Here is a 22,850-nt window from a genome sequence, read left to right on the forward strand (position 1 = left end):
ATGTCCAGTAATTTCTGTTCCATTGTTGGATCACATAATTCCTTTTACCTTGGACATAAGAGAATGATGACTTCTACAAAGGTCAGCAGTTTCTACTACCTCTTCATTTGAGGTGTGCTTAGAAATCAAATGGTTCTGAAACTGTTAATCATAATCCACAGTGGAAGTGATCCCTATATTTAACTGGAGGGAAATGCTACTTTTATAACATATGGTAACTTATACATTTGGTCATTGACTTTTATTTTCATGACAAATCTAAATTGTGAAATAAATTTCCTCTTTTTGGCACTTCAAATAGTGTAATTTTTTTTCTGCTCAATATTACTGAGTTTAATAAAGCTCATTTTCCTCTGTTTAATACTCTTTTAACTTGACCCACAGGTGAAAGTTGGTGATAAGGAAGTAGATGTTATGAATACATTTCGACTGTTCATTACTACAAAACTACCTAATCCTTCTTTCACACCTGAAATTAATGCAAAAACATCAATTATTGATTTTACTGTTACAATGAAAGGACTTGAGAATCAGTTACTGAGAAGAGTAATACTCACTGAAAAACAGGTAAGTTAACATTATAAATAAATCATAGTGATTTTTTTCATTTAATTGGTTTATGTAGAAAAAAAGAAATGTTCAAATGGAAAAAAATGATATTAGCTATTTTCTAAAATTATATTCAGATTCAGTATAGACATTTCCAAATATCAAAAATTAATTGGGAAGCTCTTAATATATATATGATTGTTAGTACAACACAAACAATTAATTACCTGAATTTAACATTGATAAGATAAATCACAAGATACTGAATAAACACTGCTTAAAAAAATTGTTATTAAAAACATCTTTTAGATACCAAGAAAAGTAAAATGCACATTCCATGACTGGATCCAGCTCTTCACCTCTATCTTCAATCACAAATCATTCATTTGAAAAATCAGAAACTGAATTTTAAGTATCTCTCATAAAAGTTGGAACCCATAAAATGTCATGCCATTTTCTTTTTTTCAATAACAGGAACTAGAGGCAGAACGAATTAAACTCATGGAAGATGTAACTTCTAATAAGAGGAAGATGAAGGAACTGGAAGACAATCTTCTTTACAAACTAAGTGCAACCAAAGGTTATGTATCAAAATATTAATCAGATTAGGCAGATAAAACTAATTCACACTAGGTCTTTTCCTTACAGATTTTGGTTTATCCATCTAAGATTTAGTAAGAGAATGTACAATGGCAGGAGTATGAGGACTGTGAGGGATTTGGTGCTATAACATGCCACTATATGCAACTCAGGACACCTGAGCTTAACACCTAAACGAGTTTTTTGAAATACATCAATATTTTTGAGAACTTTCTGCCCCTCAGATGACATCAGGTATCTGACCATGGGCAAACCTTTAATCCTTTAATGGAAATATAAATTGGAATGGCCTGGCTTAAAATTGCTTTGAAACTCTTCTGCAGTACATTATGAACCTGAACATGACCCCTTACTATCTCTGGTGGAAAAAGAATCTGGTAACAGAAAATCTGTGAGAAACTGCTGGAGATTCATGCATATTGTTGAATGATCATTTCCCTTAGGACCATAAGTCTTTTTTACTTTGAGAGTGACAATGAATAGACTTCAAAATAATTTAAATCATTTGTTGACTATGTAGATTGTGTGCATAAGATAGGTGACTTCTCTACTAGGTGTTGCAAAACTGTTGGTATAAATACATTTAACATATTTGGAATTAATTTGATCAAATATGTTGGATGTAAAAATAATTTTTAGGATTACATATCCTGTCTGGTCTCTATTTTAAAAGCTTTCTGTAATTCAGTAAATAGTTTCATTTTTTAAAATCAATAATTCCTGTAATTTGGCCTTTTGTTTTATATATAGATTTGAAGTGAAAATATCGTTACAATCATATCCTAAACACCCAGTATTTTACTTTTCAGGTTCACTAGTGGATGATGAATCTTTAATTGGTGTCCTGCAAACAACGAAGCAAACAGCTGCTGAAATAGCTGTCAAGCTGTCTGTGGCAGCAGAAACTGAAGTGAAGATTAACACGGCTCAGGAGGAATATCGACCTGTTGCCACGCGGGGAAGCATCCTTTATTTCCTTCTTACAGCAATGAGCATGGTCAATAATATGTATCAAACTTCACTGGCTCAGTTCTTGAAGCTGTTTGATCAATCTATAGCCAGGTAGGAAGACACAGATTTTTCCTACTATTCAGATGTTTGCCTTTCCAATGTATTTGCTCTTTTTCATGTGGTTTCTTTGTGCTTTGTTTTCATGATTTAGGTCTAAGAAGTCTCCTGTGCCTCAGAAAAGAATCTCAAATATTATTGAATATCTTACTTTTGAAATTCACTCATATTCTGTTAGAGGCCTCTATGAAAACCACAAATTCCTCTTCACCCTCCTCCTGGCTTTAAAAATTGATATTGAGAGAGGACATGTGGAAAACAGAGAGTTCCAAACTCTCATTAGAGGTAAGTTTTAAAAGTTGTTTTATGTGTAGAGCTAATTCAACTTTTTTAACTTTTATGCCATTTCAAAATCTTATTTCTTTGTCCAAATGGTTTCTATCAACATTTCTGTGGGAACTGGGCTTGTTTAACATGGCAAAAGGAAGTCTTAGAGGGTACCCAGTAGTAACCTTCCCTGTGAAAAGGCCATTAATAATGCTAAGTTATCCTTTGCTATAAAATAAATGCTAAGTACACAAGAGTACAGTTAGTATCCTGGAGAAAATTACTTAGGTCAAAATATATAAATTAAAAAGAAATGTCAATTATATCTTTACCCCTGGAATATCACGTATTTTATCAGAAAGTACATTTCATTCTGTGCTTTTATCCACAGGAGGTGCAGCTTTGGATCTACAGGCTTGCCCACCCAAACCAAGCCGCTGGATTCTTGATATGATATGGCTAAATCTAGTGGAATTGAACAAACTTCCACAATTTGAAAATATTTTGAACCAGGTGATATCTTCTAATTATCTTTTTAATGTTAATAACCAGTTTTGTCATCACAAAATTTATTTGTGTTTGTTTCCACAAAAATACAGAATAACAGAATAGAGACAATTAGGAAGCAGGAATGGTGGTATGTTTATCTTTAGGGTATTTGGTATCGTAGTAATTGAGACAGAAAAAGGAGAGAAGGAACAGAAGCAAAGGAAAAAGTAAGTCAATAAAAGAGAGATAGGATAAAAAGGTAGAGGCGTCAGAAAGGCTCATAAAATTAATCTGAGTGTTAGGTTTTAAGTTACAATGTTGTCTGTCTTGATTCTGGTGTATTTTTGCAAGTTTGCTGCTTGTTTTTACATACTGATTTCTGTTCCAAGGGTAACATTTTTATATGATGAGATGGCTACAAATGCCATGTTTTATGTAGGTATGCATGAACTTACATGCACATAAGCTTGTGACATGTTCAATTTGGTTAATTTATTTTTCTTTTTTTAGTGCAGTTAAACCATTCCCTAAGCATTTCTTGTATCTAAGTGCTCCGTGTTAATCAGGCTGATAGCCAGGACAGCAAGTTCTCCTTGCTGTTACAGCATTGGCCAAGCCCATTTTGCGACGGCCCTGGAGGGTAGCAGACATTTTAGCTAAATGGTTACCTGCAAGTGGTCCTGGCTGCTTCTAAACCCTGGATACATACCAGTGCAATTCTTCCAGTTTTTGGTTTCTTGAGGTATCAGAATATTAAGTTAGGAGAAAGCTGGAGAAGCTTTAGTTAGGTTGTTCACTCTGGGTTGTCAGGGCACCAGAATCCCATTTCTATAAAAGTCCTTTCACCAGGGCTTTTCTAGAATGTGTGCAAACAAAATTTTAGACTCTGAAATACTTTGTGACTATGTTACCACAAAAGCTCTCCTTTTTAAATAAATTTTTTATCACTGTCTTACTTTTGCCAGGTAGTTGCAAAGTTAAAAAGTGGCAATTAAAATTATTTCAGTCATAGATAGAAATGGAATTTAGAAGGGTTACAACTAGGATATCAGTTAAAAACCCAAATGTTGTGAAAACATCTTTTTAATACTTCTTTTTATCCATTAGAACTGCTGTTATATTTGATTAAGCATATAAAATACAACTGTATCATTATTTATTTAGATGAAAAAAAATTATTTAAAGTGACCAAAAAAGGACTGAGAATGGTATGCCCCGTTCTCAAGAGGTCTCCTGTGCTTTTTCTTTTTCTCATGCTAGTTTAAATTTGTTTTTCTCCTCTAAAAAAATATAAGTCCCAGAGGCCTAATTTAACATAGACATCTTTTGTTTTAAACCTTTGTGAGTACATTCCTTGTTCTTTTTCCAGTGGTCTGAGAATATTGCAGTAGCTGACCCTCCTCAGTCACTGCATCGAAGGCTCAGTTGCAATTTCACTATGTTCTGCCCACCAGTATTCCTTGTCCCATTAGGTCAGGGGTTCTAAGAGGTGCCTTTATTGTGATCATATTTGTGGTCAGGTTTTTTCTTTCTCAAGCCAAAAGCTTGCTAGAATCTGCTACTTTTAATTTGTGATTCATTGGCTGGATAGACTGTACTGGGACAGATTTTTCTGGTCGTCTTCATATTTTGTGACCAAAAGGAATAAATTAATCAATCACTGTGTGTTCCTCTTGTGGTGTGGAAACCTCCTGCTAATCACTGATTTTTCTGGAAGTAGATGCATGTGTTTGGGAAGGGAATGCATAAATAACTGACTGGCTTGAGAGTCTGCATCTTAACACTGATTGCAGCAATTGAATTAATATTATTTGTAGTATTTTAATAGCAATTCTCATGGCATATGTCTTAAATGCTCTAGGTAATGTTACTTGTAATATGTCCTTATATAATAATGGCCTCTTATTAAAAGCTACATTTGCAAGGGGATTTTACTGCAACTGAAATATATTTATTTGTGTGTTAATGCACTAAATTTAGATAGCTCACCATGATAAGCAATGGAAACACTGGTTTGATAAAGATGCGCCTGAGGAAGAAATTATCCCTAATGGATACAGTGATTCCCTTGACACCTTTCGCAAGCTTTTACTCATCAGGTGAGCATCTTCAGAAATTTTGGGAAATTACACAGTTGCAACACATCTCAACCTATCAGTATGCTCTTATCATAACAGTGTAATTTCAGTTATCTCTGGGTGACATTAAATAGCAATTCACTCACATGAAATATGTTTTTATTCAATTACTTCAGAGCTATTCTCTGCCATCTAAAGACATTTATAGAAAATATTTTTTATAGCTTTGCTTTTACATCAGGAGAAATGCAAACTGGATTGCATAATGCAGCCTTCCTTGAGAAGCCCATGAAAATGTAGAATATTCCATATAGTTTTCAATTTTTCAAAATTAAATTTCTTTTAAAATTAACTATTTTAAGTACCTTTAAACAAGTATCAAAATATAAAATTAAAAAATGGAGAGATGGTGAAAATCCAAAATAAGTATTCAAAATCCCATGTGAAAGGTGTGCTATAAATTACATTTTTTTGCATCATATAAGATCTCTAAGATCTTGGGATAAAATGGATTTCCCCAAAGAAGCATTCAGCTGCCTTATACATGAGATCGTATCTTATTCCATTCATTTTATACTTCCCAAGTGCTGTAACAAATAAATCAGAGATACTAATGAAATACCCCAACAATATTATTTACTAGACTGTGATTTGTCTTTGGAGCAGATTCAACCTGTGCCATAAAAAAGGCTGGAATCTGATGGAAATACCATATTGTTTAATGCTCTACACCCTAAGAGGGAGGAGACCATCCAAGTCTGAAGCATTTAAATAATCTTCAAAACCTGAAGATTGTCAAAGTAATATTTTATCCAAAAGTAGTTTGTTTTTGCATGGGAAAAACACTCATCACCAGCACAAATACAATCCAGTGCAGAAGAATTGAATTTGTACCCTAAAAGGCTAAACAACCAAATGAATCATCGGCAGAGTTTTACTAAAGGGCAAAAAAAAATCTTAACATTTTCATCTTTGTGTTCTCAAATACAAAAGTTCTGTTTAAAATGAAGAACGTCCCAAACTAATGAAGGTGCCTAGAAGAGAAAATTCCAATGCAAATAGTTAAGGCAAAATTGTAAGCAACTGGAAATTGTAAGCAACCATCAGCTCTGCCTGTTATTATGTCTGTAAAGACAAACCTAGAAATATATATATATATGAATGTGTGTGTATGTATGCATATATATCATGATTTTAAAAAATCCCTCTAATTGATAAAAATAAAATTTCTAATTTGAGTCTGATCTTGGAGGAAGAGGCAGTGAATTTATGTCTTTGTATGTATTTTATTTTCTAGATCTTGGTGTCCAGACCGAACACTTTCCCAGGCGAGGAAATATATTGCAAGTTCCTTGCATGAGAAATATACAGAGCCAGTTATTTTGAATTTAAGAAGCACTTGGGAAGAAAGTGACATGCGAACACCTCTCATCTGTTTCTTGTCTATGGGATCAGACCCAACTGACCAGATTAATTCCTTGTCTCGGAAGCTTCATTTGGGTATGAAAGTAATTATTCATTGTCATATGTTAAGACACAGACGGGCAGTGTAAGTAATGTCAGAGGTGTTTTTTCCTGAGAAGTATTTCTTGAGTTCTATTGCACTGCTCTTTGTTCCTGAAATACCATCTTAGAGATAATGTTTTAAATAGAAGACATTATGCTAAGAACCATTCTGTGTGAAGTTGGACAGTAATTCAAGTCTTTTTTTAATAAATTGTTATCATCTTTCCTAGTGATGATAACTTTTTAAATCCCTATCTTGTAAAGCAATTAGTTCTTCTTTTAAAATTCTGTTATGGTGACAATAATATTTTCTTGTTTTAACTCTTAACTACAGGTAGCTGAAAAATCAGTAATCTGCTTTGAATATTAGTTTGTAACAAAAAATAGCTACAAGATCTACATTTGTATATTCTGGACTTTAGTTCTACATTATATGGAAGTTTTGAAAAAGTGTGGATACAAACTGAGTTGAAATTAGATCCCGTATATTCTTGACATTAGTCACATTAGTGTGTTCATAAATTCAATTTTACATCTTTGCATTGTGTTTATGTACACTTTGAGAAAAATCTCTGTTCATATTTCAAATGCTCTGGTGTTGTTAAAATTTGGCACAAATTCACATTCACAGTCAACATTAGTCACAGTCTTTAACTTCTGTAAGTATATTGTCTATGTGTATTTCAGTGTTGTTATACAAAATGTCAAAGTTTAGAAAATGTATACAATGTATACAATGTCAATGTTTAGAAAATGCTATATATTATTAGCATAATATGATGGTGAAGGGCTTTCATATGCTTTCATATTTATATATTTTTGCATTAAATTTATTTAGTTGTGCTGTATTTATATCACTGGTTGTTGGACTGAATTGCAATTCTTACTTTTTATTAATAATGTAGATTCATTAATCTTATATTGTCAAATATGTTATAGAATGTAGGACCATCTCAATGGGCCAAGGACAAGAGGTTCATGCACGCAAACTCGTAGAGGCGTCAATGGAACAGGTGGGGAAAAAATATTGCAACATAAGCTGATGGTTTTGGTATTCTTTTACACTCTTTTAGCATCCAGTCTGTTATATTTTGCATTTTCATCTTACTATCAAGCATATCTCCAGGTGACCATGTCTTTTTGAATGCCTGAGTTTAAAAACATTTCTCTGTGGCATATATATGTGACAGTGGAGTCCAAGGCAATGCCTCTGGCAGCAGTGCTACTGAGCAGCTTCCCAAAAGCAGCACATTCCTTACTTATCACTACATTTAACAAAGGGTAAAAGGACATTGGGGCCTGGTCCTGTCCAGATCCCACCTCTTTATTGGAAATTTTTTTCATTTTTTCCCCTCCCATATAAGAAATACCTGGATGTTGCATAGTTTCTACTGAATGAAACGATGAGTGCACATGTAGCTTAAAGTTGTAGATACAGAAGGATGTGCTTGCTTCTAATACTGTTTCACATTTTTCTTACAACACTGCTAGTGACAGGACCACTTACTCACCAGCATTTGGTGTCTCTTCTTTCTTTCTTTAATTGTCAATCTTTTGGCTTTGAGTCCCAAGCATGTCTAAGAATTTCTAAACAATATATAAGAATTTTTCTTTAGATGTTGTTATGGCAGATTATATTTCCCAACAGTAAAACCATGAAAAACCTAAGTAGCAGCTACAGAGAGATAGTAATTGAAACTTCAAATACAATAGAAAAGTTTTAGTGCAAAGGGGGTACCTTCTGGTCAGCTGGACACTTCAAGGAGTTGTGGACAGTCTTTCAAATGAAGACATACAGGCATAGTTGCCTGCAAGCTCAAAATATGGGGTATCAGTCATATACCTGTACTTTGGAGGGGTAGAATATCTCCAGTAAAAGAGAGCAGTATTGGCATATAGATGTACACCAATTTGGAAAAAGAGAAAAAAGAAATCTCTTTATAGCAAATGAAAATTCATATTATAAGTGCACACATACATCTGGTATTTCTTTTTTTGTTTGTCTAGAATGGTCACTGTAAACTCCCAGTTCATTGCAATGGTGAAAACTGGAGAATCCCTTCCTTTCTTTTGTCCTTAAATTGAAGCACAAGGACACTCAAAACAGTACTCCAGTAGAGCTACCAGTAAGAATTTTTGAGCTACATGCTTTGGTGCTGAAGGGAAGAAAATGTGAACATCAGATTTGAAACTACTAAACAGAATTAGTGAATACGAAGACAAATACCTATTTGACACCTCTGGCCAAGAGTACATAATATGATTAAAACTGCTGTGCTGTGTTACAGGAAGATAATTGTCAAAAACTCTGTTTGATTCATTTGGAAATGTACGAAATTGATTAAAGATCTCCCTCAGAAAAGTTGATCCCCATAAAAGAAGGAAAAAAACCACCTTCATTTAATTTTTTTTAATATCTATCAATTCACCACAAATATGTCAATTATATTTTTTCACCAACCGTTACTGATGTTTTTTAAATGAGCTAAAACAAAATTGCTGAAATGAAATTACAAGCTGTAATGAAATCCACTGTCCATCACTGTTTAGAACTGATTAAATAATGTCCCATTTTAATATCAGGCTTCTAATTCATCAGGCTTCTAAAGTGATGCTAAAAATGCTGATTGGATTTAAATTCACAAACAAAGGTTTAGAGAGACAATAATCCAACTAGAGCTTTCATGCTCAGTTTGAGAAATGAAGAAGATCAAAATAAGTGGAGTTTGACTTTCATGCAAATGCCTTTATTTCAGATAAACTAATTGGAGTTGAAAAGTCTTAGAATCTTATTACAACCTCTTTGCACTTATTTAGATTATGTTATTAACAAATCAGTTTTTAAAAATACGTATTCCTTAAATTTCAGCTGTTACTTTTCATCTCACATTCTTTTGGATCTGAGAAGAGGATTGCTTATCACTGATGTTTTGCTGGGAGAGTACAGGAACCTCTTTTTGCCACTAGATAGCACTGATTCTTTGCTTACAATATTGAGCCTGGTTATATTATTTTCACTGAGAAAAAGAGAATGTGGAAATAACTTTTGCACTAACTTATTCTATTTGCTTTATCTGTGCCAATAGCCTATAATAATAAAAGAGAATATATATTTTGGAACAGAACAGAATTTTTAAAAAATTTCATGGAAAACCAAATTTTATTCTTATATAGACAGCTGGCTTTAGCATTATGAATAACTTGTTCTTAATATTATACGGTAATAGTTGATATCCTTTTTTAGGGAGGCTGGGTGTTACTTCAGAATTGTCACCTTGGACTGGAGTTCATGGAAGAACTACTGGAGACACTTCTTACTGCTGAGATCCAGAATGACACATTTCGAGTTTGGATAACTACTGAACAACATCTTAAATTCCCAATTACACTGCTACAGGTTTGTTCAAATATTTAATTCAGGTACTTAATGAAAATTATTCAAATTGATTATGTAAATGGCAGTAAAAAAATGGAGGGGAAAAACCCAAGGAAAAAATGGACTTTTGTTACAATGTAAATATGTCAGTGTCAGTGATGGTTTTAACCAAGAGAAATTAAAGGTCTATGTTCAAAATCTTTGTGGCTAATCTAGTATGACTGCAGAAGAGAAGGGTTTGGGAAGACCTGTTGGCAGCCTTGCAGTACTTGAAGGGGCCCATAGGAAAGATGAGGACAGACATTTTAGTATGGTGTGTTGCAACAGGTTGAGGGATTCTGGTTTTAAACTGAAGAAGGTTTTATTTATAAAAAGATATAAGTTTTTTACAGTGAGGGTGGTGAGGCACTAAGAGAGGTGGCACCCAGAAAGGTATTGGATACTCCCTCCCTGGAAATATTCAAGGTCAAGTTGAACAGGACTCTGAGCAATGCTATCTGTTTGAAAATGTCACTGATCAGTGCAGGAGGGTTGGACTGGATGGTCTTTAAAAGGTCCTTTCCAACTTAAACTATTCTATGATTCTGTGTACTCCTTTTATGCAGTTTAAGTACATATCAACTTCATTTCTACAAGGATTCAGTTATTTACATTTTATTTATAACTAGTAGTTGTGGCATTTTCATATGTTGTTATTTTTGTTTCAGTAAACAAATCCAATTCCTTTATGTTTTTCTTGTGACAGATTGCTATAAAGTTCACAAATGAACCTCCACAAGGTATACGTGCCGGACTGAAAAGAACATTTTCTGGAATTAGTCAGGATCTGTTAAACGTTAGCAACCTGCCTATGTGGAAACCTTTGCTTTACACTGTAGCTTTCCTGCATTCTACTGTTCAGGTATTTCTTAAAAGGTTTGCAAATAGTGGTGTAATATATGGAGTGACTCTAATAGAGGTTCCTGAAAAAACACATTCTGATATTTATTGTAGCATCATGCTGCAGGACTAAAGCTTTAATGGCTGTAATCTGTATTTCAAGGTTCGTTATTATCTCTTTTTTTTTAATACCTTTTAAACAATTCTCATATAATGGGCATTTAGAATTTTTTTTTCTCATCTAACTTCAGCTGATCAAAAGTTAGTCATTGGGTATATGGGAAAAATTTCTCTCTGTAGTCAATAGAAATAGATAAGCATGCTGAAACAGAAAACCAGCTTATCTGTCACAGCTGTCCTTCTCTAAGAGTGAATATTTTTCTAGACATATATCACTCTCTCCATTGATTTTAAAAGCAATCCAGATGCCTAATTTAGAGTAGCTATTTTCTAGATGGCTAAAATTAAATAAAATTTTTGTAACATCTGTGCTAATGTTTTTTCTACATTAATTGCAGTGTGAGAACAAAGACATCTATACATTGTACTTTAAAGAGAAATAAGTTTTCAGATCACAATAAAGACTAATATTCTGAGCTCTCTGAATGTGCCTCCTTTTCACCAAGGATCTCAAAATAGTTACAAAACACTGTTTAATCCTTAGGTTCTACTAAGCATCTTGTATTTTTTGGTGTAGGCAGCCGGTGAGAGAAGGACAATTTTTGATGTTCACTGTTACAGCATTCTGCATTATTTTCCTTCTTCTACCCTTTTTAAACAATGAAAAAGTTGTTCTGTGTACTGCCTCGGGATTATACTGTTCTTGTGGAACTAGAAGATCTATGCTTATTCAACCCATCAGTATTTTTAAAAACTATTACAGCTATTCATCTATTAAGAAATTTTATGAATTGCCAACCAACAAGCAATATATACATTGTCCTGCCTTTAAAGTGACCAGGTCTTAATATCCTTTGGTGACAAGATCATGATGATAAATATAGCTTAAGATGTAATTCAAAAAAATTTGCAGGAAATAATTACACTTTTCTGCATGGTATTATTGGTAATGCTTATAAGCAGATGATGGTTCCCAACATTTTCATTGAAAAATAAAAGGTGGAGGGTTTTTTTCATTCTAGTTCTTTTTAAATATTGTAGCCAGGGTGCCTAAATGTTACTTCAGGTGTCAAAGACTGTCAGTGATTAGTGAGCTAGTAATATAAAATCTGATAAATATGGTATTACTTAGATAGTTTTAAAATTTAATTTATTAATTTGATAAATGCCAGTGCTATTCATAAATTTAGTTCTTAACTTCTTGGATTAATTTGTTCTACATTCTGAAAAAAAATCATTGAGCAAATTAACTGAGATGACTTTAATATACTTGTGAAAAATCTAATAGTGCTAGATATTGAAAGGGTTTGGGCTACAGAATATTTATTCTTTACTTTCATAGTTGAATATTTTTCTGTTAATTTCCAGGTAGGAGGGCAATAGTATATTTCAATAACGTAATGGTGGCAACCTTAACATAAAATTATGAATTTTGAAAAAATGTACATTAAAAAAACCATATGGAAACAATAAGACAGAAGTAGCAGAACTCTTTGCAAAACTGAGCATAAATATAGGAACTTGAAAATTTTAAATATCATTAGTTGATAGTATATGTAAAAAGAAGAGAAAAACTGTACCAAGCTAAATTAATTAATTGTTTAATATAAAAATCTCATTATCCACACAGAAGTGTGGCATTGTAAACTTGTGACTTTCAAATTGATTATTAAAGTTGTTAAAACATTATTTGTTGCTTTTTCTATAAATATTTCTCCCATATGGAATAACTTAACTGTATTATTGATATGTTTGAGTCATACAGCTATTTCCTAGGCATTTCTTCTCCAGTTCAATTCTTTACTCCACTGGTATTGTTACTGAAATTTATTAAGGAAAGGAAATTATAAGTTGTTTCATAAATATATTTGGTTTTAATTTTTTCCTAAGGAGCGACGCAAGTTTGGACCTTTGGGTTGGAATATTCCTTATGAATTTAACTCGGCAGACTTTACAGCCAGCATTCAGTTTATAATTAATCACCTAAAAAAAATTGACATCAAGAAGGTGAATGCTAAAATCTTTATAGAGTACATTTTAATGCTTTGAATGGCAGCAGAAATTGTTTTTCCCTCATGTTTATCATAATTTACTCATTGCTATTCATTTAGTGCCACTTCTAATGATCAAAGGTCGAGGTTCTCTGCAAGAAAATCAAGCTGAAATATTTTATGTGCTGTCATGCATGTAAAAATACGTATTTGTTAAGAACATTAAAATTTGTTTTTCTTTTTCACTGTATCCAAAATTAACAAGTCTGTATGTTATCTGTTCTGGAAAGGGAGCTAAAATATTTACTGAGTTTGATAGAGCAAATCAAATCTCTCTACAGCTACCATTAGATTTTCTACTGCTTAGCAGGGAATAGCCATTCCTTATGAAGCAGCACTCAGCCGAGAGAGAAAAATGAGAAATAGGAAGAAGGGGTGGCGTAGGGAGGATGGAATGTGGGGTTAGAAGAGAGGCAATAGCAGCTGTGAGTGATTTTAGGTCAAACAAGTAATAATGAAATATATATATATATACACACATACACATATGTATATAAAATGAGATTTTACTTCTAGAGATCAAGGTATATGAGGAGTGGCTGAGGGACCTGGAGTGTTTATCCTGGAGAAAGGAGGCTTGGGGTGACCTTGTCACTCTCTACACCTCCCTGAAAGGCGGGTGTAGCCGGTTGGGGATCGGCCTCTTCTCCCAGGCAACCAGTGCCAGGACAAGAGGACACAGCCTCAAGCTGTGCCAGGAAAGGCTTAGGTTGAACATCAGGAGGATTTTCTTAGTGGAAAGGGTTGTCAAGCATTGGAATGGACAGCCCAGGAAGGCTGTGGAGTAACTGTGCCTGTAGGTGTTGAAGAAACAACTGGACATGGCTCTTAGTGCCATGGTCTAAATTGGTGTTTGGTCAAAGATTGGATGCAATGATCTTAAAGGTCTTTTCCAATGTAAATGATCCTGTGATTCTGGATTTATAGTAGCAGGATCAAGCCCAATCCTTCTATAAAATTACAGAAGGGTTGAGCTCAGTAAATACATTAGAAATAACGTATTGTCATATATAATTTTTTCAGTTTACGTTTCAGAATGTTATGAGTTTCAGATTGTATTTAAATTAAAATCTTCTTCTTACATATAATAACTATAGTCTTTCATGTGCTTTACTTGCATCCAGGGGATATCATGGAACACAGTACGCTACATGATTGGAGAAGTACAGTATGGAGGCCGAGTCACAGATGACTATGACAAACGTCTTCTTAATTGCTTTGCAAGGGTAGGAGATCTCGGAAATACAGTTATTTGTCATGTTTATTGGCTGCTGTAATACAGAAATCAGAAGGTCTTCTTTCTGCTGAATATGCATTTCACCAGTTTTTAAAGTAAAACAAATTTTTCAAAACATCATTCTTTGGCAGTGAGGATCTTCCCTTTGGTTCCTTTTTGGTGTGGAGCAGAAGCTTAAAAAGACTCAGCTGGAGTCAAACTTAATAGACATAATTATTAACAATTTACAGTTGTCTTAAAGTAAAATTAAATGCAGTAGCTGAAACAAGAACCCTAATCCTCCAAGAGTAAAAGTGAGGTTTAAGAGCCACCTAAGTAGCAAAATAATTGCTGTCTTTCTTTTTTCCCCATGGATTTTTCACAGGTATGGTTTAGTGAAAATATGTTTGACAGTGCTTTCTGCTTTTATACTGGCTATAAAATTCCAGTATGCAAAACTCTGGAACAGTACTTTGACTACATCCAGTTACTTCCTGCCATGGACACCCCAGAGGTGTTTGGTCTCCATCCCAATGCTGATATTACGTAAGTAGGTCTCCACATATTGAAAATGGAGAATGTTTCTTTTAGTATTTGGGAACAAATTCCTATCAAGTGTTTAAGTAAAGTACATTTTGCATTGGAAATCTAGGATTCATGTGAATTTCACTGTTGAAGTGGAACACTTCCTGTGTATGTACATTGTTATAAATGCAGTATCTTCTGCTATGTTTTACACATCCATTTAAAGCAGTTGGAACTCTTATTACTTACTCCTCATGATTTTACTTTTTTTAATTGAAAACATTATGAAACTTTAATATGAACACGTGATCGGTTGATCTATACAGTTCAACTAGAGAAAGTTTCTAGCATTGGCTTCTGTTTCAAGCAGTTTATTTTTCTGTGCACACTTGTTAAATGATTCTCTGGATTGTCATTTGGTTTACAAGCATGCCTTTTGGATGCAACTACAAACTTATGTTGCAGTCAGTCTGGCCATTTCCATTATTTAAAAGAGGCTTTTCAACTGCACCAAGTACTAGCTCCACTTAAAATTTTATCTTTGACTGAATTCACTCTTTCATTCCAAATAATCTGTGTAACAGCTTGCCCTTTATTTCTCTCTAATATTATATGCCCTGTGAAAGGATATGAACATCATCATATTTTTTTCACTGAAGTTCTTAATAATTCTTCCATGAAATATTGCATTTTCATATGCAGTTTGTCCACCTTCCACATTCATTTTTTCTTCATGTAGCTATTTTTCTACCTTTAAATATTGAAATGCAGAGCTGCTGTGAAAACTTAACATCTAATCATCTTAACTTATCATCTAATATTTTTGGATGAAACAATAATTTCCCACAATTTTTCAGTGTCAAAGTTGAGAGGCTGGTGCCATGTCAAGAGGCCTGTATTCTGGGTGTGCTGTGAGAAGAGTACACAGTCTTATTGTCAACTCCTACTAGCACATACCACTCTTAATATATGCTTGTGAAGAAAAGAATCTGAGTAGATTCTGTTTCAAGTCATTCCCTGATACTTGCAAGACCTCCCTTCAGAAATGATTAAAGAAGAAAGAAGAGCCAAGATTTAACAGAGAGCTAAACAAAGTCTTGAAGAGAGACATGCTGTAGATCCAAAATTAGGCTTGTAGGAGAGCTAATTTATAGGAGGAAATTTGAGACTAATACTCTTGGAGGAGCTTTAGTGAGTAGGAACAGCTCTCTGATTTCTCTTCAGTTCTCAGTTTTTCTTCCACTTGGTACTTCAACATATTCCTGTTACTTTAGCCCCTTTTTTTCTCCTGTAGATTTTGCCTTGTAGGTATTTCTTTAGAGTTTGGGAAAAATGTTCAATGGCTTAATGCTTTTTTCCATGTCTTATCATGGTCATGTTATAAGCAACAATGCACAGCTGCTGTGTCTGAATTTCATCTTTGACGCACAGACCAAATGGATTAACATCCCATAGAGTATAAAATTCTATTCAAATTCTCCTTATAATATCTTACCAAGTCATCTCAGAGTATGCACAAGGCTAACTGCTAGGATTGGAACCCTGAGAGAGCTAAGATCTCTCCATGTTACTATTACTGAGGACAAGAAAAATCTTATCTCTCACTAATTTACCGAAGCAGTTTTACATTTCAGCCAAAAGCTCAATCTGTTGCTTACAATTGGAAGGCTTCAATGAATTTCAATGCTTTCATTTAGGATTAACACCTGAAGTCATTGAGAATGATTTTAACTTGCTGTATGAATCATAGGTTCTGCAAAGCCACATAGTTAACAGGTACCTGAGCAGGAAAGGAATATTCTGACAATCTTCTGCCAAAACCCCTTTCCAATTGGTTCCCTTCTAAAGCCTTAAATGTAGCTGGATTTTTGTTAAGCTATTGCAAGCTGATGAATGTAAGGTTTTGAACACTGTGCTGCAATAGATATTGCTGTCTTCTATGAAAAGCTGAGGCAATGGTTCTGTCACGTGCATTTTTTCTTAGTTTTCACTTTCAGTGAAAATCCCTGATGGCACATATTCCAGCTATCAAATAATGATAGTATGTTACGTCCGAATTCTTGAGAGAATACTCTTAATAATGTTTTTTGGAGCCTAGAATCCACAGAAAATTAATTTTCTTTTTTCATCTTATGACACAATTCACTTTACAATACTGTTTTGGGGAAAAAAATAAATACGTGTTGAGCGCTTTATCTTACATACTTTAAGCAACACTGACACTATAAATGAGATTTGTTTAATGTTGCTGTATCTTCCTTTCTGGTTACTCTAGACTTGCTTAACAGTAATAGAGAAAAATAGATCCTTGTAAAGTGCAATTTCTCTCATCACAAAGCAGACATCTAAAATGCATGAGCTGAATAGAGCAATAGAGACAAAGGGCTGTTATGGAGACATCTGCACATAAACATCTACATGTGATGAGGGTCAACCCATCACGTGCAACTGATTCTGTTCTCAGGAACATGGTACTTCCTCTACAGACTTCTGCCATCTTTTTATTGTTATTGTTTGCATCTGTACTTCATTTTATTTGCAATCTAAAGTAAAGTGAGGTTTTCCAAAGCCCAGTAAAATTTTGTTCCAGAGTGGTTTTTATGTTGAATATGTCCCAGTGGTATGTAAATGAAATTCTTTCTTGGTATTTTAACCTCACTTCCGCAGCGGAAAATTACTTTTAATTATGTAAAGACCAAGATACATATTTTTGTCTTTCCTATTTTTATTTACAAAAAAGTCTTGTTCAAAGAGTAATTATTATTTATGCAAGATTCACATAAATTCTCCTCTTCAGAAGGTTCCTAGCTTGTGTAATTTAAGAAAGGAATATCATCAATCAGTATCACTTTTGATTCCATTCCTTTGATGCTATTTCTCAAAAGCCATTCTCTCATTTTCCCCAAAGTTTGCATACTACCTTCTTTTTAAAATAGTTTCTATTCCTTTTTTTTTTTAGATTTAGAAAGACCATTTTTAAAATTCTGTAATTTATTATAATTTAACTGATGTAATAATCAGGGAACCCATACCTTCTATATAAAATAGTCTGACAGCAGAATTGGAAGAATGGTGCTTACAGTATGAAGAGGAAGGTTCACATATCTCTAATCACTACTTGTTAAATCAGCAAGACAAAACGGAAAGGTTATAACCACCAGTATGTCATCCAAATTACCAATAAAGCCATGAGTCCAAGAGAATTTTTATCTTTTCTGCTCATATGTGGTCTTGAATAAATCTTTCATTCTTTTAATGGGGCCATAAATTGATAAAAAGCTTGAGAGTTTTGAGTCTAAAGTCAAGGGTTATGAAAATCCTTGAAAGCCCCCACCATTCCTACCTTTAGAAGAAGAAATTATATCCTCAGAGAAGCAAAATCCCAGTAGTATTTCTTCCATTTTTCTGATTTATAGTCTTTATAATTGCATTCACCCCCTTTTTTTTTTTTCTTTTTTTGCTGAAGTACTTTAGTATCTAGCTTCTCTGGTATTGTGACACTGTATCCAAAGCATCTTTAGGTGCTTTAGTTCATGCATTCTATCCTCCGTTTCATGTCTTATATAATTATGTATGACAAAGTAATAGAAGGAGATGGGTATCATAGGAAAGTTGAAAAGTAATGCTGACATACAAATCTATGCTTTGAATCAGTGTAAATGTATGTCCTACATCACTCATTGATGTCTCTGTTCCTCGTGTAGCTGATTCCATAAGGTAAAAGTAGGCACTGCTGACACTTCAGTACTTCAGGCTTTCTTTCTTATTTCCTCTCATAGCTCTATGCCACTGGATAGCACTCCAACAAAAATACTCCTGTAATTATTCTGTTGAAGGACTGATGTGGTCTACCATCTTTCATTATCCAATGCCACACAAATTTAATTCACATTTTTGTATTGACTCAGAACATTAATTTGCATTAGCACTGCCCATGCTTCACTATGGAATAAAAGCTTTTTACCTGCAGTGCTGTAAATCTAGCAGGCCTTGTCATTAATCCTGAAACATCTGAAAGCAGAATGGATTTACTAATTATCAAAGGGGCAGCTTTCAGAGTTATACCTCCACCTTTTCCTGTTTCTGCATTACACTTTTAAGAAGTAATTAAATGAGGCAAATATTCTTCCTTGTTACAAAACTTTTATTGCTTCTTCTCAACAAATAGCTCTTTAGAAGACATTAATCAGGAATATGCCCTTTCCTCAGAATCCCTGGTATCGTAGGTTTTTCTGCCACCACACAATCTCAGCTTGTAGACCTCCTTCTTATCCCTGAATTAGGCACACAGCAAGTGTATAACAGGGAAGAGGGAAGTTCATATTCTTTAAAACTTTGGTAAACCAAACCTTCCCAAACCTTCATGATCAGTGTATTATGCAGTGTATTATGGTTGGTGCAGGATGCAAAGGAAACCAATTTTGTGCGAGTTTTGATTTGACTTCATGGCACACTGTTTTTTGTTTGTTCTACAAAGTTATCATTAACTATTAAAAAATTCTATGTAATTTATAGCATGTTCCTCATCCTCTCAGATACCAGAGAAATACATCAGCTGATGTTCTGGATACTATTACCAACATTCAGCCTAAAGAAAGTGGTGGAGGATCTGGAGAAACTCGAGAATCAGTTGTTTATCGTTTGGCTGAAGACATGCTAGAGAAACTTCCTCCAGATTACGTACCTCATGAGGCAAGCTAACCTTAGTCATGTCCTACTGTTCTCTCTATTGAGTTTTCACACTACACATTCCAAAAAAGAAATGCCAAATTGTACAAAAGATCATATAAATAGCAGTAGATTCAAGGAACCAACACCCTTATTGCTACCAGCATGAATTAGTATGAAGTTTTTTTATCTAAAATCAAGACATCTAACAATTGGCCATGGAGATATGCTGGGGAGACTACGCTTGGATTTGCAAAGCTACTTGGGAAAACAGAAAAAAGTCAGTCTTTACATTTTGTGATAGCAGTCTCCTGGGCCTTTTGCGTGAAGTCCTGTTCTAGCAAAATCATGTGTAATTGGGTAGTATCAGACAAAAAGTAAAAACTGCAGCAGTTTTAAGGAGATAAATGTTAGTTGAATAATACACAAATCTAATATTTACTTTTCTGAACACACAGGTAGTTAAAATGTTGCATACTAAAATGGCATTTCAATGATTTAGACTTAACTAAATTTCTTCTGTGTTTTTATAATTTAGGTGAAGGCTCGTTTAGTTAAAATGGGAGTACTAAACTCTATGAATATTTTTCTTCGTCAAGAAATTGACCGCATGCAGAGGGTGATCACAGTTGTCCGCACCAGTTTGAATGATCTGAAACTAGCCATAGATGGAACTATTGTTATGAGTGAGGCAAGTAAAGTGCTTCTACTACACATGGAATACTATGCTTTAAAATATTGATTTATTTACTTTGAATATTATTTAATTCTTTCAGAATTTAAGAGATGCACTTGATAACATGTATGATGCTCGAATCCCTCAAGTATGGAAGAGAGTATCTTGGGAGTCCTCCACACTTGGCTTCTGGTTTACTGACCTTTTGGAGAGAAATGCTCAATTATCTAATTGGATATTTCAAGGAAGACCAAAGGTGTTTTGGATAACTGGATTCTTTAATCCTCAAGGTAAGGCTTGAGTAGTAATGTATTGAATAGTAGTATTTCAATGGTTATGCTGCCAGCATGTGTCACAGGAGCCAAGATGGACAATGGGTTCAATGTGCACTTTCAGCCCAGAAAGCCAACCTTAGCCTAGGCTGCATTGAATGGAGCATGGCCAGCAGGGCAAGGGAGATGGTTCTGCCCCTCTGCTCTGCTCTACTCTGCTCTGGTGAGAGCCCACCTGGAGTGCTGCATCCAGCTCTGGGGCCCTCACAGAAAGGATGTGAACCTGCTGGAGCGGCTGAAGCAAAGGGCCATGGACACAATCAGAGGGCTGGAGCACCTCTCTTATGAAGGCAGGAAGAGAGAGTTGGGGCCATTCAGCCAGGGGGAAAAGGCTCTGGGGGTGACTTTTATAGCACCTCCCAGTACCTAGAGGGGGCTACAAGAGAGCTGGAGAGGGACTTTTCACAACTGCATTTAGTGATAGGACAAGGGAGGACAGATTTAAACTGAAAACGGGTAGGTTTAGAACTGATACTATAAAGAATTTTTTACTGTGAGGCCTTAAGGCATTGGAACAGATTGACAAAAGAAGTGTGGGTGCCCCATTCCTGGCAGTGTCTAAGACCAGGTTGAATTGGACTTGGTCTAGTGGAATTCTTTTTTTTTTTTTTTTTTTTTTTTTTTTTTTTTTTTGTGTGACCCTGACCATGGCAAATGAGTTGGAACTTGATGATTTTTTAAGGTCCCTTTCAACCCAAACATTCTATGTGATTCTATGGTTCTCTGATCTTTCAGTCTGACCCAGAGCCACAGTTTTTATATTACAAGAAGGAAAACATATGGTTAATAAATAAAACACTTAATCTTGCTGACATATTGTACTATGATATTATACAACTTCTTAAGAAAGTATACTTAATAATAATGATACAGCTTTTAAAGAAAATACTATTTTTCTCTGGTTTGAAGCTGTTTAACTCATTTCAAACTGTAAGTTGTGAGTATGGAAGAGCTTTAATCTAGAGCAAGATGTTACAGTAGCAACAAAATGACTTTTTACAGTACAGTAAGAGCAATCACTCACTGGAACAGCCTCATCAGAGACATGGTAGAGTCCCCACTTCTGGAGGTTTTCAAGATGTAATTGGACGGTGCTAGATAACCTCATCTAGTCTTCCCTTTCCTATGAAAGGTTGGACCAGGTGAACTTCCCATGTCTCTTCCAACGTGGGCTATGAATGTACCACAATTTATAGCAGTTCTTTGTCTTTCACAAAGAATCATCAAAATGTATGTATCCATTTCACAGGTTATTTAATGAACAGTTTCTTCAAATCCATCAAAGATATGCTGTGATGTACAAGTAAACATTATCTATCATTATCTGTTACAACTTGATATTTTTACCATTTAGAGAAAAGAGGAGGTAAAACAAATTTTAACCATCTCCATGAATAAAAAAGGTATAAGGTGTGTGTTCCTAAGAGAATCTCCTTCAGCCTATACAACTACACATACAAAATTCTCATAAGAAACTTGTGTGTGAAACTTGTGTGTGTATGAGGGGTTTTTTTAGTGTTTTTGTTTTAATTAGAACTAACCTCTGAAATTCTTGAATGTTATATGAGTTACCTTTGCTTTGTGATGCTTCTGTTCTTACTGGCCTTCCTACTGCCAGAACTGTAAACACTACTAATACCAAAGTCTGGTTTAGAGTCACTTTCAGAAACAACTGAGGTGCCTGGAGTACATCCAATTTATTATTAAAAGATGGTATTGGGATGCCAGTCAAAACATCATTTGTATACTAAGTGGCACAGCTAATAACCATACTGATCTCTGATAATTCAAAAGCAGCACTCACAGTGGTGTAAAAGAAGATAATGGACCACATTCTTTTGACAAATTAAAACATTTAGCCTACTGAGATACAGATGGTCTTGAGCTTCATTATTGCTTCAACCTCTGTGTTAAAAAAACCCAAAAGTAGTCCTTCAGCTGGAGAGAGGTTTGCTAAGTGCAAAATGTGTACTGTGGGTAGGGGTGAGGTGAGTGTATTTGTAAGATCAGACGATATTTGTAATACTGCTCGCCAGGAAATTCACTATTAAGAATGCAGTTCTCTTTAACTTCTCTTTCTTCCTCTTGAAGAAACAACCAGGTATTTGGTACTGGTGTTTCTGTTTTTGTAGCTTTTTCCTTTATAACACATTCAAACCTCTTTGCTGCTCAGTCATCTGTGCTTAAACTATTCAACCCTTTGCATCTCAAACCTTTCTTATTTCAAATGTCGGTAAAGTCTGTTCAAAACAGTACTCAAAAAATCACCTAACTTGCTGCTCAGTTATGTCATCCTCTGCCTTAATTTCTATCTGACACCCTTTTTTCCTCTAACAAAACGCACGTTTCTCATTTCTCATAGGCACTGCATTGAGTAGATTCCCCACACCCACATAGTGGTTTTATTATCATATTCAGACACATATTTTCTGTTTTCCATCAATGAAATT

General features: G+C 34.5%; 1 protein-coding gene across 1 annotated transcript in view; it reads left to right on the top strand.

Annotated features, from left to right (window-relative positions):
• DNAH8 (dynein axonemal heavy chain 8) overlaps nt 1–22,850 on the top strand; it is a 113,732-nt gene that overhangs the window by 89,567 nt on the left and 1,315 nt on the right. The window contains exons 75-90 of the mRNA XM_064707016.1: nt 385–567; nt 1,024–1,129; nt 1,959–2,211; nt 2,312–2,502; nt 2,876–2,997; nt 4,954–5,072; nt 6,349–6,551; nt 7,497–7,570; nt 9,802–9,954; nt 10,679–10,834; nt 12,823–12,939; nt 14,108–14,209; nt 14,585–14,745; nt 19,260–19,416; nt 19,931–20,083; nt 20,169–20,358. Of these exons, the coding sequence (XP_064563086.1) occupies nt 385–567; nt 1,024–1,129; nt 1,959–2,211; nt 2,312–2,502; nt 2,876–2,997; nt 4,954–5,072; nt 6,349–6,551; nt 7,497–7,570; nt 9,802–9,954; nt 10,679–10,834; nt 12,823–12,939; nt 14,108–14,209; nt 14,585–14,745; nt 19,260–19,416; nt 19,931–20,083; nt 20,169–20,358 (2,440 nt within the window). The remainder of the gene's footprint in view (nt 1–384; nt 568–1,023; nt 1,130–1,958; nt 2,212–2,311; nt 2,503–2,875; nt 2,998–4,953; nt 5,073–6,348; nt 6,552–7,496; nt 7,571–9,801; nt 9,955–10,678; nt 10,835–12,822; nt 12,940–14,107; nt 14,210–14,584; nt 14,746–19,259; nt 19,417–19,930; nt 20,084–20,168; nt 20,359–22,850) is intronic.

Source organism: Zonotrichia leucophrys, chromosome 3 (assembly GCF_028769735.1).
Source record: "Zonotrichia leucophrys gambelii isolate GWCS_2022_RI chromosome 3, RI_Zleu_2.0, whole genome shotgun sequence".
Classification (NCBI taxonomy): Eukaryota; Metazoa; Chordata; class Aves; order Passeriformes; family Passerellidae; genus Zonotrichia; species Zonotrichia leucophrys.